Source organism: Canis aureus, chromosome 14 (genome assembly GCF_053574225.1).
Source record: "Canis aureus isolate CA01 chromosome 14, VMU_Caureus_v.1.0, whole genome shotgun sequence".
NCBI lineage: Eukaryota > Metazoa > Chordata > Mammalia > Carnivora > Canidae > Canis > Canis aureus.
Window position 1 is genome coordinate 31,649,070 of NC_135624.1, and position 17,751 is coordinate 31,666,820.

Below are 17,751 nucleotides of genomic sequence, written 5' to 3' on the forward strand. Positions count from 1 at the left end.
ATTAATGACACTGAGTCAGGAAAAGCGGCTCCGTCAAGTGGATGGAACCGCCCTCAACGTGTCTGGAAGTCACCAGTGAAGCAAGAGGAAATGACATCTTCTGTGCTCTCAAAAACCGCTCAGCTCTCACCCCGAGTGACCTGAGGGCGTCTCTAACCAGGCTTCCAGAGAAGCAGAACGCACTGCAAGTTCGACAGCTTTGCAAACAAAGCCATCGTGCATGGCCTCCCAAACATCACCGAGACGCGGAAATCGCGAATGCGCCGCGAGTAAGGACCCAGGGAAACCAACGGGGACCTAAATAAAGCCCCAGGGCGTGAGCACAGAACCCCGCGCGCAGCTAGCCCGGGACACTAACCGCCTTCCCTAGTCCCCGCCCCCTGCCCCGCCGGGGCGCTCCTGGGCGGAGCTCGGCCGCAGAGCGGAGGCGTGGCCTGGAGGGGCGTGGCCTGGAGGGGGCGGGGCCTCTAGGAGGCGTGGCCGAGAGGAGGACGGGCCGGGCGGAGGCGGAGCTCGGCCGCAGGGCCTGGAGAAGGCGTGGCCTGGGGAGGCGGGGCCTGGAGGAGGCGGGGCCTGGAGGAGGCGGGGCCGGGCGGAAGCGGGGCCAGGCGGAGGCAGAGCTCGGCCACAGGGAGGAGGTGGGGCCGGGCGGAGGCGGGGCCGGGCGTCGGCGACGTGCTGACGTCAGGGCGTGGGGACGCCCAACGCGTCGTCCGGCGCGCAGCGGGGCCGGCGGTGGCAGCTGTCGCTGGCTTCGCTGCGTGCGGCGGACGCCCCGCGGCCGCTCCCTCCGCCCTCCGCCCTTCGCCTTTCGCCCGGTCCCGGTCCGGGTCTCGGCGGCCCGGCCATGGTGCGGTCGGCGCGTCCTGCGCGGCCCCGCTGAGCCTCGGGGCGGCGGCGAGCGCGGCTCGGGGTCACCATGCCTACCCGTGAGTGGCCGGCCGAGGGTCGTCGGGCCGGGGGTGGGGGCGGGGGTGGGGGGGCGTTGGGAGGCGGCGGCCGGCTGGGCGCGCTCTCCGCGGTGGCCCGCGGTGGTGGAGCGGGGCCGGAAGTACCCGCCACTCTCCCAAGTCCCTTTCGCTTCGGCTGAGTCTTCCTGCGGGGCGGCGTGAGCCCATTGCACGGACGGGAACACTGAGGCCCGAGCGTTTAAGGACGCGCGGCCGGTCGGTGGCTGAGCCGGAGTAACGCAGACCTGTGGGACTTCACAGTCCAAGCTCTACTCCAGCCTTTTTGCAGAGCTCGCGGTGGGGCGGGGGGGTACTTTGTGGAAATTGCTGCAAAGAGCTGCGGTCGCGTGGCCTTGTGAGCGGCTCAGGGACCAGGCATCGCCGGGTGGGACGCACGGGTGCAGGGCGTCCGGGGGCCCGGCCCGAAGCCCCTCCTCCAGGCTCGCGGTCTGGACTTCGTCCCCCCCTTCCCCCTCCCTCCGTCCGCAACGCCGAAGTGAGGTGTTCTTTGGGGAACTTGTTAAAGGCGCATATGCCCCAAAGTGTGGCTGTTGGAGCACCTGCATCGGATCCACCTGGCTGCTGGTTAAAGAATGCGGTGTAGGGTTCCTCCCTAGGCCCCCCGAAGCTTGCTGGCTTGTTAATACGCGGCCTCGGTATTATTGAGGGACCCCCCCCAACACACACACACACACACCCCGCCAAAGTTTGAAAAACCCTGGATGTGGGCGACGTTTTGGGGCCCCCCCGGGCAGGGCAACACTACTAATGATCCATTGCACAAGGACCCAGAGAATTGCAGTGTGACTGTAAAACCCAGTGGCCCGTAAGTGTCTGTGCAAACTAAGGAGGCTGATGGAGCCTCGGGCGGGAGGAAGCACGATGGTGATGGATTGGAAACGGTTTTCGGTCGGGGGCTCCGGAAGCACCTGCACCCAGTACAGAGGCCCCCAGGCAGGCTCCCCTTGCTTCAGATTCGTGAACTCCTCGCCGTCCTTCCTTGGGGGGGGCGGGGAGGCCGACGGGGCGCTGCGTTTCCAGGTCAGCCTCAAACGCAGGCTTTGCCTACCGGTGGGTAAGGAGGAATTATTTCCGGATATCAGGAAGGTTTATATGTAATGCAGAGGCAAATCATAAAATGATCTTGATGGAACGAGGACTTCTAAGTGCTACCTGTGTGGGGGGAGGTGGGTTTTGTTTTCTAAACACAGTCCTGCGTGTGAGCACACGGTCTTGGATTTGTCTTCGTTAAATATGTCAGCAGTTTATGTTTTCATTGCATTCCTTTAGATGGGGTCCATGCCATTCTTCGTATTTCTGGATTCGTGCCACTTTATCCAGGAATATTTGAGATTAGCATAATCTCACTGATTTTACTGAGAAAGGAAAAGAGAGGGAATAAAGACCTAGTCCTGAAAGTTAAGGCTGCATGTGGGATTTACTGGTAAAATGTCAAGATACATATGCTAAGAAGTTAACCAAAGTTTTAGCTCTAAGATTATCTAGCTTCATGGAGTGGATTTAGGAAACTTGCTTCTTTTAAAACACATAATTTGCAATGCAAATTGAACCGTGCTGTATTTGCATAGTTATGAATGCAGATTTTTCTGACCTGATTGGAAGCAAGTGAAATGTTTGAATAATCTGTCATTATTGTTGATGTTTATTATGGTACAGTTTCCTTGGTACAGCACAAAAGTGTGGCACCAGCTGGTAGTATCCCTGTTGCAGTGCTAGTGTTCGTGTCGCTTTTTGTCTCCTTTTATGGCCAGAACCACCAAAGTTGCTGCGATAGTTGTGGACAGTAGTACTCCTCAGAAATTCTGAGAAATGTAAATTTCAACATAAGCAGAGACAACAAAATTATCACTCTCTTTGGGAACTCTTCTCCCCCTTTTGGGGGGTGTTTTTAGGAAGAAATCTCTCCAAATAAACTGATTTTTTTTTTTTTTTAAACCTCAGCTGAGTTCAGAGGCTCATTTGTAAGCTCAGCCAGTTAATCCTTAAGGCTTTAGTGAATTAATGTAATGATTTGATGTGGGAGATGATCACTAGGGTCTCTCAGACTCTGTAATTCTGAAAGTGACCCTTGTGCCAAGTCTTAGAATCATTCTGTTCCTGTTTTGTTGCTTATTTGGAATATTGATAGTCTCAGTCATTGAAACTGGTGTTAATAAGCAGAATCTGATGGAGCATGGTATACCCTTGAAGACTAAGAGTTGCATTATCTCATGAATGTTAACGGTAGCTTCATTGGAATTATTTTGGAGAGCCATAAACTCTTTTTTCAGAAAGCAACTACCTGGAAGGATGCCTGATGGGAAGCTGCTGTGACACAGGAACAATTCTGTGGTTATGCCACTCTATATTCAGCCAGTAGTTTGCAATGATCACTAAGCACAGATTTCAAGAGTGTTTTACTAAATGATCTTTTCAAACCTCCACATCTATAATTTGATACATAATTTATCTAAAGGCCTTTATTTCTTCTCGTTTCAAAGGACCATTAAGAAACATTTTGATCTTAAGGATTTTCAGACCCTGAATAGAATTCCAGTGGAAGAAATGTTTAAGTTTCTTAATTCAATTATTTTCTTTTTCATATCAAGAGACTGAGACCCAGTAAGTTTCTGTAACTTGGCTAAGGTCATACGTGGGATAGAATCAGGACCTGAGCACTGGGCAGCCCTGGTGGCTCAGTGGTTTAGTGCTGCCTTCCGCCCAGGGCCTGATCCTAGAGACCCGGGATTGAGTCCTATGTTGGGCTACCTGCATGGAGCCTGCTTCTCCCTCTGCCTGTGTCTCTGCCCCCGCGCCCCCCTTCCCCCCCACCCCCCCGTGTCTCTTGAATAAATATATAAAATCTTTAAAAAAAAAAAAAAAAAAGACCTGAACACTGATCTGCTCCCTGTAATCCTTAACCACAAGGAGCATAGTTGAAGTTTATTTTTTTTTCCCCCAGCGCTAAGTTCATCCTGGTTTAGCCTCTCCCCCAACTTTTTCTCCCTGGGGTTACATGAGGACAAAAGTAAGTTTAGCCAAAACTTAAGTCAGACACGTGCGCTTATAAGAAAATCTAACATTTTTACCTTTGCTTCTGTCTTGTCAGGGGACTCTGGGCAAAGGCCGAGGATTTCACAGATGTGCTCAGTAGATACTTGGTTGTACAGGCACAGACTTCCCTTTTAGTAAACTGCTTGCGTGAAAGAGGTTCCATCACTGACAGTTTGCCTAAAAACAGGTCCAGTAAAATGTTCTCTTTTATGATCTTTGTAAATTATTGTGTATGGCCAAGGGGAACTGAAACTCTTAGTTACCCATTGTTTACTATAAATAACTATACTTTCAGTAATTTGTGGTTAAGGCTTTCTTTTCTCCCTGAGATGTTGGCATTGATATCTGATCACATTTGTTAGGTTATGATAATGTGGTCGTTCCGTGTTTGTTTTTTCCCCCACTGATGGGGCTGATTATATTTAACTTGTTTTTCAGTCCATTCTTAAGAAGGAAGTGCAAAATACTGATGAATTGTGAAGTGAAAGATGGATGCTGGTTGAAATGTTTCCCTTCAGGTGTGCATTGCAAGCAAATGACCTATTCCTGTCTTGGGAGGCTTTTGTGTTGATTAGTTCTCTACGCCCCTCCTTGCCCTCCCACCCAGTACCTATGTGTACTTGCCAGACGTACAGCTGAAGAATTCTCTTACTCACAGTGACCTTTGGCTTGACACTGGTTACTACCAGGTCTCCTCTTTCAGTCTGTTCCCACCCATGGGACATATGACATTAAAGATGGTGTAGGTGGAGGCTGGGGGAGAAACAGCCAGAATTTGGAGATCTTAACTTTAGTCAAGTGAACGTGACTAAAATTGTGTTCAAGCTGTCACAATCACAGAAGCAGTGACTGTCCTTTTCATAGGCATACCAGCCATTTCCAACGTATGGATTACATTATAAAAACTTAAAACTTGCTGTTAGTAATAGAGAATTAATTATTGAATACTGTTGTGTGCTAGGCAGTATAGTTTGTGCTTCACATGATTTAGCTTATTTCTCTTCTCTGTGGGAAGTCCTATTTGACATAGAAATGGAGAGATTGAAGCTCAGGGAAGTTAAATAACTTGCCTAATGACAGTAAATGGTGGAGTTGGGATCAGAACTAGATGGGTCTGACTTCAGAGTCCCAGGTAGGTTGGTTAGGTTTTTTTTTTTTCCTGCTGCACTGCTCTGAGCCAGGCAGGATTGAAATCTACCAGACACTATCAGTTTCTTTTAACACCATTACTTTGCTTAGCACTGTGCTTAATTATGTAATAGGTACTTGGTAAATGTTGAATAAATGAATGATTGCATCTTAACCGGAGTCACAGAAATTATTCTTTGGTTACCAATACCCGAAATAAACTTTCTTCCATTTAAAGTGTTGTAAGAGTTCTATAATTTATAATTAAATTCTTAGCAGTCTTCCCTATAACATTTGTGAGGCCTGAGACAAGAATACAAATGGAAGCTTGCAAATCATAGTCAATCAGGATTTCTCAGACTTTGCTCTGTTGATGTCTTGGATTGGCTAATTTTTTTGTTTGGGAAGGGGAGGGCTGTTGTGTGCTTTGTGAGATGTTTAGCAGCAACTCTGACCTTTACCCACCAGAGGCTGGTAGTAAATGCCCTTGTTCCCCAAAGTCTTGTCTATGAAAACTGTCTCCAGACATTGCCAGATGCCCCTTAAGGGTCAGAATCATCCCTGGGTTGAGAATTACTGGTTTAAAGATTTAAATGTTGTAGATCAGTCTGTGCCTGCCACCGGGCCTGCTTTCATATCCAGGGTCCCTGCAGCCTACTCCCTAGAGATTGTCTTCTGAAGGCCCAGAGGAACTTGGAGGGCTGGTTGATTCACCAAGGATCTGTTGAGTCAGGGGGAGGGTCTCTCCTGACTCTGATTGGGGATTGACCCTGCCACATTCCTTCAGGGAGCCTGGGCAGCGCGTCCCCTTGGTCCATACTTCACTTTTCCATCTCCGGATTTCCCCAGTTCTGAGTACCTTGTAAAGCTGTACTACCAGAATAGAAGGGTAGGTGAGAGGAGCGAGTCCAGTGTTTTGGGGAACTCTCCATCACTGGGGTTGATTTGGAGTGAGCAGCTTGAAACAAAAATAACTTCTGCCATCCTCTGGCTGTCTAGGCAGTGGTTTTCAGTGTTGCCTCTCTGTTCCTTTCTCAGCCCACAGATCCCTCTAGAAAAAAAAACAAAACAAAAACAAAACACACACACGCACAAAACAGGCCTTTGTTTTGGGAGGCAGAGGCCCCCCCTTTTTTTTTCCGGAGTCAAATATGAAGGTCCTAGTTCTTAGGAGGAAGCTACATTTTACCCATTAACATAGCTCTGCTTTGGTATGGGGTGACCCAGTTGTCAGTTAACGGTGTTTCTGTAGGAATGAAGTGGATCACAGAGGACGAATCTCATTTTATATGCTTTGTCATGCTCTCCCTTTGCATATTTGTTTATTGCTGCCTACGATTAGGTATTATTAGATAACATGATTCCAATTTTTATTAAAGAAGGAATCACTATGCAGGTTTTTTTTTTTTTTTTTTTTGGTGCAATAAAGGTGGCTTAATTAAAGCATGGGGACAGGACCCATGAACAGAAAGAGCTGTCATGTAGATATTTTTATTGTATTTTTGAATCATACAGTCCTTTTGTATGAACAAACCAGTTGTGTTACAAGCTCCACTTTTTTCTTTTTTCTTTTTTCTTTTTTCTTTTTTTTTTAGATTTTATTTGTTCATGAGAGACACAGAGAGGCCGAGACATAGGCAGAGGGGAGCCCAATGCGGGACTGGATCCCAGGACCCTGGGATCACGACCTGAGCTGAAGGCAGACACCCAACCACTGAGCCACCCATGCGTCCCACAAGCTCCACTTGACTGCTTTTGAGGAGCCCCTAGGAAATGAGTAATATGTCTATATCCTATAGTGGTAATAGAAAGGTTTTTATTGATAATGTTGAAGGAAACTGGTCCCTGGCATTCTCAGAAATGGAGAGGAGGGCACAGAAGATCCTAGAATGTCCGCATCTCTTGAAGGAGTAAAGGGTAGACTAGTAGCTATGAGCTATTTGTTGAGGCTAGGGTTTCTTAAATATTTTTGCATAATGAGCCCTGTTGAGAATCTGATGAACACAGTGATTATTGTTCCCCAGAAGATGCAAATTTTCACACAAAGTTTTGCGTCTAGTTTCAAGATAATCAAAAGCATACTGAGATGTGTATCCCCTGGAAGAATGGAGATCACCAGAGCGGCAGTTGTTCTTTGGCCAAAGGCTTAGTAATTCAGGTTGTAGAAAAATATCCTTATTTGCCAAATGTATCATGCCATTATTTTTAAAAAATTTGGAAGAGTCTCTGGTTCTAATTTTTATTTTTTAAATTAAAAAAATGTTCATATATTTTATATACTTGTATATATTTTGTATTTGTAAATGTTTATATGTATTTTAAGTACTTTTTAAAAAGATGTGTTTATTTAAGAGACAGCATGCATGGGGAGGGACAGAAAGAGGGCAACAAGCAGACTCCCCACTGAGTGGGGAGCCCTACGCAGGGCCCAATCCCAAGACCCTGAGATTGTGACCTGAGCCGAAATCAAAAGTTGGACGTTAACCAACTGAGCCACCCAGGTGCCCCATTCCAAGTACTTTTTTCTTTTACTTTATTTCTTCCTAAAGAAAGAATCTTTCTTTTACATCTTTTTATTATTTTCTCTTACCTTCTTGCTAGCCTGATGAAATCTTTTAATTATAATGTGGGTGAGTATTCAGTAAGGCTTTTCTGAATTCAGTAGATATGAAGAGTGTTAACTTAGGAACTTAAAAGAAGGAACTTAAAAAATGAAATTGAATTGAATTTTATAGCTAAAAGGAACATTTAGTGAAGTCATTAAGAAGAAGGATAAACCAAATGGGTTAAGTGTGCCATTCAGCTGGGTAATGGTGTGGTACTAGGAAGGAAGGTCATCTGAATACTGGATGGGTGTTCACAGCTACATACCTTCATACTGCCTTCATAGGAGTTAGAAGGGTATGGGATAGAAGTGTTACAAAAATCTGTTTTGAAGAATTTAAAGTTAATGTCAAATACAAAATCAATTATCTGCAGTATTTATACAAGTCAGAAACAAAACACCAATCCTTCGTGGTTAAAGCTTTGACCTATGCTTATATAAGTCTAGGTACAAACAATTGGTAAAGATTTGGGGGGAAATGATTAAATGATGAATAAAGAAATGCTAATTAAAAGCCAAAAGCATTTTTGGATTGTCAGATTACCAAAGACTTTTTAATAACAGGCCAAGGTGGTGTGGTACAGTATTAAAGGCAGAAGTTTAGGAATGCCTGGGTGGTTCAGTTGGTTAAGCATCTGCCTTTGCCCTGGGTCATGGTCTTAGGATCCCGGGATGGAGCCCTGGTGGCAGCGCAGCAGCCAGCCAGTGGGTTCCTGCTCAGCGGGGAGTCTGCTCCTCCCTCTGCTTCTCCCCACCACTCCTGAGCTTGCTCTCTCAGATAAATAAATAAAATATTTTTTAAAGATTGCAGTAATTTATCGAGTGCTCGAATAATGCTTATATTCATTGACCTAGTAATTTAACTTTTGGGAATCTGTCCCTAAGAAATAACTAAAAATAGACTATAGCAAGCTATACCTCTGCACAGAGATGTTTATCACAGTAATATTTATAAAATGGTGAAAACCCAGAAACTTTAGTAGGCAATAATAGAGAAGTAGAAATTGAATGTGGAACATTAACCATTAAAAATCATACTTTTGAATGTGCTGAGGTCATGAATTGTTTTTATCTTCTTTGTAATTTGTGTTTTTCAGATTTTCTGTAGTTAGCATATATTCTATAATCAGAAAAAGATGCTTCAAGTTTTTTGCAGATTTCACAGAATTTTGTTTAAAAAGTTTAAAAAGCTGAAGTGAAACATTAAAATATTGTCCTGAACTGGCTTTTCCTTTGGCCCACGGAAAAGAATTTTGATTAATTGATCAAATAGTGTTGGCTGTATATAGGAAACCATGGCATTTGTTGTGTGATTGCTATTATCATATGCTAGGTAATGTAAACTTCTTTGAGTTACTTTGAACAGTGGTTGGTGAATAATGTTCTCGAATAGGAAGTAAAATAATGGGGCTTTTTTTTTTTTTAAATCATTGGCATTGTATTCTATTCTGGAAGGAGGGAGAAATAATCTGATTTATTTAGTGGTTTAATCATGAAAATCTGAAAGGTTGAGAGCTGAATCATTATGTGTGGGTTCAGTTTATTGGGAGTTTGTAGGGCTTGGGTTTTTTTTTTTTTTTTGAAATGATTGTGTGTTGTAGAATGAACACAATTCTAGGAAGTATGATTATAAAATGAATGTTGGCAGCTTCTCCTATGATTAATACGTCAAACCTGTCAAAATTGTCTCATCATTTCTATTTGTCAGGTTCATTCAGTTCTTGAAATGAGCCTGCTCTCTCGCATGTGCTCTAAGGCAAACAGGAGCTACTATAATTCTTCCTCTTTCCATGTAGGCTCTTCCTTCTTTTGCATATATATTTACTGCTCTTTAGCTTCAGGTATTATGAGATAGCATGATTCTATTTTTATAAAAGAAGGAGTCACTACTCAGGTTTTTTTCATTGTACTTCTGAATGAAGAGTTTGCATTATTCTAAAATTAGGCATTACATCTTATGCTATCCAGTCTTTAGGAAGAACAGTCCTTCTAAATGTTTTTTATTTATTTTGTTTGTATCCTTATTTGGTGGGTTATTCAGCTGTACCTTTTCACTACCTGAACTCCACGGTATTCCTGCTGCGGTAGTTTTCTGGGTAATGCTAAGTGTTCTTCACACCCCTGGTATTTAATTGGTTTTTGAACAGCTGTCTTGGAAATTTGCTATAAAGTTCTTGGTGCTGTGGTTTCACTTAACTTTAAGTGGATCTCACTCCTGCTGGGCAGAGAAAATGAAATATAAGGTTGACAAGTTTGCCACTATCAATTCCTGGAGCTTGATAAACTTTGGAAAAGGTATTATGTTAGGCTAAAGGACTGGCCTAGAAATTAAAATGAGTGGCCCATTTATGAATGAATATGACTTAAGTGGATTTTTGAACTTAGTTATACGTATTTTTATTATAGCTGTTAGACATATTAAGCGGAAAATAATAATACTTCTCAGGGATATTTAGACGCAGTAGAATTTATGTATTTGTGCCTTAGAGGTAGAAATATTTCATGAACATGTGATTAGAATCAACAAGTTTTAAGGACAAGATAGTTGCCTCTTGGATTATTACCATTTGCTATATATGCTTCCAGGAGGGCTTCTGCAGAGAGGAGAGCACTCCAGGCAGATATACGGTAGCAGGGATTTGGGGTCTAAATCCTGTCTGCATGTCTGCATTTCTGCCGTCCTCTTAGCTGTGCTGTGCTGTGCTGTGCTGTGTGGACTGCAGAGGGCCAGCTTCTTCTTCAGTTCACAGCCCCAATTTGAAACCAACTTAAAGGACTTGTCTAATCCTGTCATCTTCTCCCTCGGTTCCATCCTGGTTCCTTCCTTTGGGAAGTTCTTCCAGGTGTGTCTTACTGCACCAGGTTAAGGAAATGCAGCAGTTCAGGTGCAAGAAGAGATGGTGGACATCTGTTCCAGTCAGTTCTATGTATATTACCTTTACAAAAGCTCCATTCCCTGACACAGGATATTTCTTTGTTAGTTCCTGAGAATTTCATGTTCTTGATCCACATCAGAGGGTGGCCCAAGGGGAGCTTGACATACCTTTAGAGCCAGATTTTCCCAAGTGTCTTCGGTGGATGTATGAGCAGGTGGGCTTCTCTGCCTGATTCAGCCTCAGCTGGAGTTGCTCTTGGTATTGTGGGATTCTGCATTCGATTTCAGTAGGGCAGTAATGTTGGCTGCTTTTAGACAATTTGAAATTTGTAGTCTCCGACAGTAGAAAATGCCCTCCGACAAAAATATAAGGTGTTTCAGAATCAAAACCTTAAGAACCTAATGGCAGAACCCAAAGCCATTTGGGCTGATGGCATCTCGCCTGTTCTGCTCTGATGATCTCCAGAAATGGCGGTGTGTGCTCTCTCCTGGTAGTCCTTCAGTCATAGGTGCTGCCACTGTGCTCTTGGAGTCACTTCCAGCTTTTCTTCTGTTCCCTTTGGATTTCTCTTAGGGATTCATCATCTAGCAGGTTGTTTCATTGCCTACATGTGCCCTGCTAGGTGGGGAATCGAGAGACGACTAAAGCAGCCTCCAGCTCTAAGAATTGTACCTTCTACCTCGTGTAGAAGGGTGTGACAGATGGAGCACGCTCAGAACCCTGCTGTGGAGATTAGGGGAGATGCTGGGGGGGTGGTGGGGGAGCATGAGTGGAAGCCTGAGGAGTCATAGGGGGAGTGTGGCTTTGGGGAAGGGGTGTGAGGAGAGTCATACAGGTGGAAATAGCCAGCAGCCAGTTAAAGTATGTCCTTGGTACTGGGGAAAGTGAAGACTTTAAAGGCTGTCTGTGTGTATGTGTGTGTTTGGTGATTTTGTCTTAACGCATGTATTCAGTCCCTACTATATGTCAATTTTTATGGACACTGAAGATATGGCAAAACCTCATACTGGACATGATGGACATCATCATGGATGTCATACCTGTTCTCTTGAAGCTTAGTCTGATGAGGAAGACAAGTCAGGAGCACATAATTACACTGACCAGACAGGAAGCTTCCTAAGTACCTGTGCCTGTTTCTTTTGCCACCACACGTAGCTTTTGATACAGTGCTTGGCCCATGGTACACATTCCTTGTATATTTGTAGAATGACTCAAATGACTAAAAGGGAAGCACTGGTTGCTACGGAAACACATGCATGAGGTTGGAGGGAGAACAGTTAGAGGTTATCAAGTACAGTAGTGAGTGATGGGCTTTGGACTTGGATGGTGGCAGTGGGGTTGATTGCAGCAGACCAGCCTTCAGCAGACCTTCCTCTGTTGAGGAAGTACAGTTGATGGAATTAGTTGTATGAGGGGTGGAGGGAGGAGGAGTTGAGTTTCACTCTGAAGTTTCAGGGTTGATAATTTGGGTGAACTGCTCTGGTTTGATACGGGGACTTTCTGGAGGAAGAGTGATCAAGAAAATTAAGATGGAACGTTGAGTCCATTTCAGGCTATGATAAGTGTATGATGCCTGAAAGGACTTTCAGAGTGTATTTGTAGGAATGACATTGGGCGAAGTTGCTAAAGGATAGTTTTGTAAGGACAGAAAAGAGACTGAGGGCAGATCCTTGAGGAACATGTCCTTTTAAGGATGGAATAGGCAGAGAAACCAAGAGGTAGCAGGTGCGGCATTACTAAAACAAATACCACTGCAACAAATGTGTGACAAGAACTACGTAAGACTCAGATGGCAGTCCATTTATTTATAGTAGCATTTGAAACATTCCAGTATAGCAAGAAGAAAAAAATAAAAGCTAGACAGTCTCTTACTGTTTGATCTGATGTTATGACAATAATTTATGAAGTGTTAGGAAAAAAATTTACCTTAAAACTTAGGGATCTAAGGATGATTGTGTGTCTTAACCATGGTATATGCTGTCCTGTCCTTAAGTCCTTAACTGTCTTGTACTGCTTGCCTAGCTGGGGGAAGAGATTGTCATATTATATTTGGTTGAGAGGATGTAAGTTGTTCTATAACTCCTGGGTAGACATGCTTAATTGTGCGGTTTGCAAGTAGAAATTAAGGCAGCTCTACATATGTAATCTAAAATATTTCATGTAGAACTAAACGATTAACTTATCTCTTGCTGTCTTTTTTGAAGTCTCATTATTATGTGTATTTGTGAAATAACTGAATGATTTGCTGGCGGCAGATACAATACTTAAGTAAACTTGCTGAAGAACTGTTTTATCTCACAGAAGTGAGAGGCATGGGTACCTGAGCTTGCACCTGAGCACCTCTGTTAGCTTTGTGAGCACTGGGCATGATTTTCTTGCCTTACACAGCTAATCCTCCATTTTCACCTCCTAACCCCCAATCCATTCTTTTCTGGGTATTTACTCAGTGTAGCTCAGTAAGCAGCCTCTGATAGGGTACAGCAACATGCTGGTTAAGGGCTGAACAATTATAAAAAAATTAGTTCCAGTATACTTAGCATACAGTGTTATGGTAGTTTCAGGTATACAGTATAATGACTCAGCAAATCCATGTATCACCCAGTGCTCATCAATACAAGAGCACCCCTTAATCCCAGCCGCCTATTTAACCCATCCTCCTATCCACCTCCTCATCTGTTCTCTGTGGTTAAGAGTCTCTTGGTTTGTCTCTCTTTTTTTGTTTCCCCTTTGCTCCTTTGTTTTGTTTCTTAAATTCTACATATGAGTGAAATCATGAAATATTTGTCATTCTGTGACTTCGCTGAGCATACCTAATACCCTCCAGATCTATGCATGCTGTTGCAAATGGCAAGAGTTCATTCTTTCTTTCTTTTTTTTTTTTTTTTAATTTCATTTATTTATTCATGAAAGACACAGAGAGAGGCAGAGACAGACAGAGGCAGAAGCAGGCTCCTCATTAGGGAGCCCGATTTAGGACTTGATCTCTGGATCTGGGATCATGCCCTGAGCTGAAGGTAGATGCTCAACTGCTGAACCACCCAGGTGTCCTGATTTCATTCTTTTTATTGGCTGGATAATATACATATATATGTATATTTGTACACACACACATATATGTATATACGCACATACCACATCTTCTTTCTCCATTCATTTGTTAATGGACATTTGGACTACTTCCATAGTTTGACAGTTGTCAATAATGCTACAATAAACGTAGATGTGCATAAGGGCTGAACAGTTTTGAAAGCTCTGCATCCAGTGGTTCTGAGACATTAATAAGGGGTGAATTTAATGAAGTATAGTTTGGCTGCTGAGCTTTTGTTGGAATGGCAGTTGATTCCACTACTCTTAATTTTTTTTAAAGATTTTTTTAATTTATTTATTCATGAGAGACAGAGAGAGAGAGAGAGGCAGAGACATAGGCAGAGGGAGAGGCAGGCTTCATACAGGGAGCCTGATGTGGGACTCGAACCCAGGACTCCAGGATCACGCCCTGAGCTGAAGGCAGGCGCTTAACCACTGAGCCATCCGAGCATCCCTACTCTTAATTTTTTTAACCTAAAATTGCATTGTATTTCAACCTTGCTAAACAATTTGAGTATTTCCATAAAAGATAATTTTCCATTTACTCTCTGAATTCTCAAGAGTAAGTAAGTTTCGGTAGTTGCAGTAATAAAATGAGTAGTACAGATGTATACAGATTTATAGGTGATTCTTTGTGTATAACATCACAGAGAGTTGCTGATTTTTTTCTTTTGTGCATTAATAATAATGTCTTACTTTTGAACTTGAGCAAAATTTGGTAATGCATTGAAATCTGTGGCATTAGATTTTAGTTTATAATTCATTAAAATGTATTAGAAAAGATTAGATTGCATTCTTAGAGTTTTGATTAACATAAAAATCAACCATGTATACTAACTGTGACCATAATGTGTGTGTGTAATAAACTGAAAGAGGGACACCTTGGTGCCTCAGCCAGTTAAGTGTCTGACTCTTGATTTTGGCTCAGGTCATGATCTCAGGGTCATGATTTTGCTGTCTTTAAATTTGGGATAAAAAAATAACTTAAAATATACATTCTACTTAGGCACATGATTACAGCACTACCTGTTTACTGTTTAATCAAAAAAATTAATCATTGTAATTCTACTGAAAATCTTCAGCATATGGCATAGACACTTTGGGTATTGTGAAATTTATAAGACTCAGTACTGTATATTACATGTATTTGTTCTAAAAATAATCTTGGAAGTTATAAGCATCCCCAACAGATTTAACACTTTTGTTATTCTATGACTAATGAGGAAATACACATTTGTTAAAATTTAAGTAGTTGGGGAATTTTAAAGCTGTTTTGAAATTTGCTTGATATAGTCATATCCTACTTGTGAAATATTCAGAGAATTTTTAATTAAAAATAACTCCCATCAACCTAGTTAACTGAGAAAAGTTTTAGTCATTGCTTTTGGTAGATTTTGCTCAAGTGGGTGACAGATTACTATCTTTTGATTTAAGGGTATATTTTTCTAGACTATATGCTTTAGTTTATTTAAGTAGAAATGGTATTTGTTGGTGTTTTTTTGAAAAAGAGCTTAGCTGAAAAGCTTCAGAAACCCTCATCCCTATATTTTTTCTTATCTGGATTTTCACTGTGTATAATAGGGTAGCACTAAGGTTTTAAACCTTGACCTTAGTATTACAGATAAATATTAAGATCACAATAGATACAATATAGGAAAGAACTGTTTTTTTTTTTTAAAGAACTGTTTTTTAAAAACACCTTTATTAAGGTATAATTTGCATCCCATAAAATTTACTTGTTTTAAGTGTGTAGAAAGACTTGTTTTTTTACATGAAACAAAAACCTTATGAATTACTCAAGCATTATAAATATGAATTTCCAGATGCCCTACTTTTTCTTTTTTTAAAAAAAATTTTTTTAAAAATATTTTATCTGTTTATTCGTGAGAGACACAGAGAGAGGCAGACACACAGGCAGAGGGAGAAACAGGCTCCTTGCAGGGAACCTGATGTGGGACTCGATCCTGGGACCAGGATCACACCGTGAGCCAAAGGCAGATGCTCAACTGCTGAGCTACCCAGGCGTCCCCCCCACTTTTTTTTCCTTCTAGATTTGGTTCAGTAAGACTCAGTTTGATACATATTAGGAGACTTGCTAAAATTAAAGATCTGAAATTCCAGTTCTTTTTAATTTCCTCATTGAAAAGAAGATACTTTTATCTGTAGATTTTAAATTTTACATAGTATATCTTTAAGTTTAAAAATCTGAAATCATCCAGTATCAGATTACCATAATCACAATACGGTCATATTTGTGGAGGGGAAAATTCATTGGACTTTTTTTCTCTGCCTGCTCAAACTATGATGCAGCAAAGAATTCCCCTGTTGTCATTGCAAAGGGATAGTGGGCTGTAGCTTCAAACCAGTAATTGCTTAGATAAGGGTTTGCTGCTAGAATTTTGTGGAAGGTTACATAGAATTGCTTCCATTAGGGTCCTTATTGGTTTTGGGACACTTGTGCCAGAGTGCTGTATTGTTATAAGCAGAAACTCACAGAGCATAGTGAGTAGGAAAGCTTTTAAGGAATCCTAAGCAGCAGTTGTCATTTGGCTGCGAGTTTGTGAAGGCCTGGGGTTTTCTCCCACTTTTCCCAATGGTTGAGTGTTCCATGCTGCTCTTGCTCATCTAGTATGCTGGGGATATGCAGTAACTTTTTATGGAGGAACTCTTAAGAATGTAACAAAGCTCATTTTCTTTTTTTCATATAGGTATATTCTTAGGGGCATTTTAGAGCTCAGAGTAACTTAGAAGTAGGAAAAGAAAATAATTTCTAGAAGTGGGGTGTTTTGTAATATGACACATTCTCAGACTGGGTGTCATTTCTCCATTCTCTGCCATCTGACTTGATTTTGGTACAGTGGTAACAATAGTGTAGTCTTTTGGCAGCTGCATAATATTTTGACTATGTTGCTTTAGTCTCCAAACAAAACAGATTTTTTGTTTTGTTTTGTTTTTAAGCAATCTCATGAAGACAATGTAGTGCATAAACGTTAAGAGCACAGGCTCTTCTTAACTGGATCCAGCGTTTTTAGTTGTGTGACTTTGGACTTTTACCTTTCTGATTCCCTGTGTGTTATTTGTCAATGTTGATTCCTTATAAGGTGGTTGTGAGCATAAAGGAAGATAAAACCAAGAGTATAATAGATAACATACTCAAGATAACAAATATAACATATTTGTTGAATGCATTCTGAAAGAATCAGACTGACTTAAGGAATAAGAGCAGTGAATTCCTGGGGTAGATTAGCCATTTGGTTAGGTCTTCTGGTTTTCTACTATATTTTGTACCATATCCATGAAATCAGAATTTGTGTCTTATGGAACTTGTGTTTAGTATTTGCTATTTTGTTAGTATAGCCTACTACTGCTATAACAAAGTAGCACAAACTGAGTGGCCTAAACAAATTTTTTGGCTCACTGGAGGGTAGAAGTCTGAAATCAAAGTGTTGGCAGGATCTTCCTGAGGGCTGTGAGGGGGGTGTGTTCCAGGCCTTTCTCCCTGGCTTGTAGATGACCATCCTCATATATCCATATGGAATTCCCCCTGTATGCATGTTTATCTCTGGACTTCACCTCTTTTGCAAGATACCAGTCTTACGAGATGAGGGCCCACTCTGACAACTTGATTCTAACTGAATTATCTCTGCAAGACTCTGTCTCTAAATAAAGTCACATTCTGAGACATCGGGATTTAGGACTTAAACATAGTAATTTAGGGGAAGGTACACTGAACAGACCTCTAATAGATGTGTTTGAGACATAAAAGTGAAACTGTTTTTTGGTTAAAGTGTTTCCATTTTAAAAACTATGCTTATTAAACCTGTAAACTAATGGCATGGTCACTTTCATTTACCTAAACTTTTTTTTTTTTTTAAGATTTTATTTATTCATGAGAGATACAGAGAAGGGGGCAGAGATATAGGCAGAGGGAGAAGCAGGCCTGATGCAAGGCTTGATCCCAGGACCCATGGGTCACGACCTGAGCCAAAGGCAGATGCGCAACCACTGAGCCACCTAAGTGCCTTAATTTACCTAAACTTGAGTTACACCT

The 17,751-nt window shown here is 42.1% G+C and overlaps 1 protein-coding gene across 4 annotated transcripts in view; it reads left to right on the forward strand.

Annotated features, from left to right (window-relative positions):
- The first annotated feature begins 752 nt into the window (after nt 1–752).
- EFR3A (EFR3 homolog A) overlaps nt 753–17,751 on the forward strand; it is a 105,531-nt gene continuing 88,532 nt past the window's right edge. For 2 of the 4 annotated variants that reach the window (XR_013351855.1, XR_013351856.1), the window contains exon 1: nt 753–929. Coding sequence is in view for 2 of the 4 variants with exons in the window: in XM_077847274.1 (XP_077703400.1) it covers nt 920–929 (10 nt within the window). In the remaining 2 variants the exon portion in view is untranslated. The remainder of the gene's footprint in view (nt 930–17,751) is intronic. The other 2 variants (XM_077847274.1, XM_077847271.1) reach the window with 2 other exon arrangements.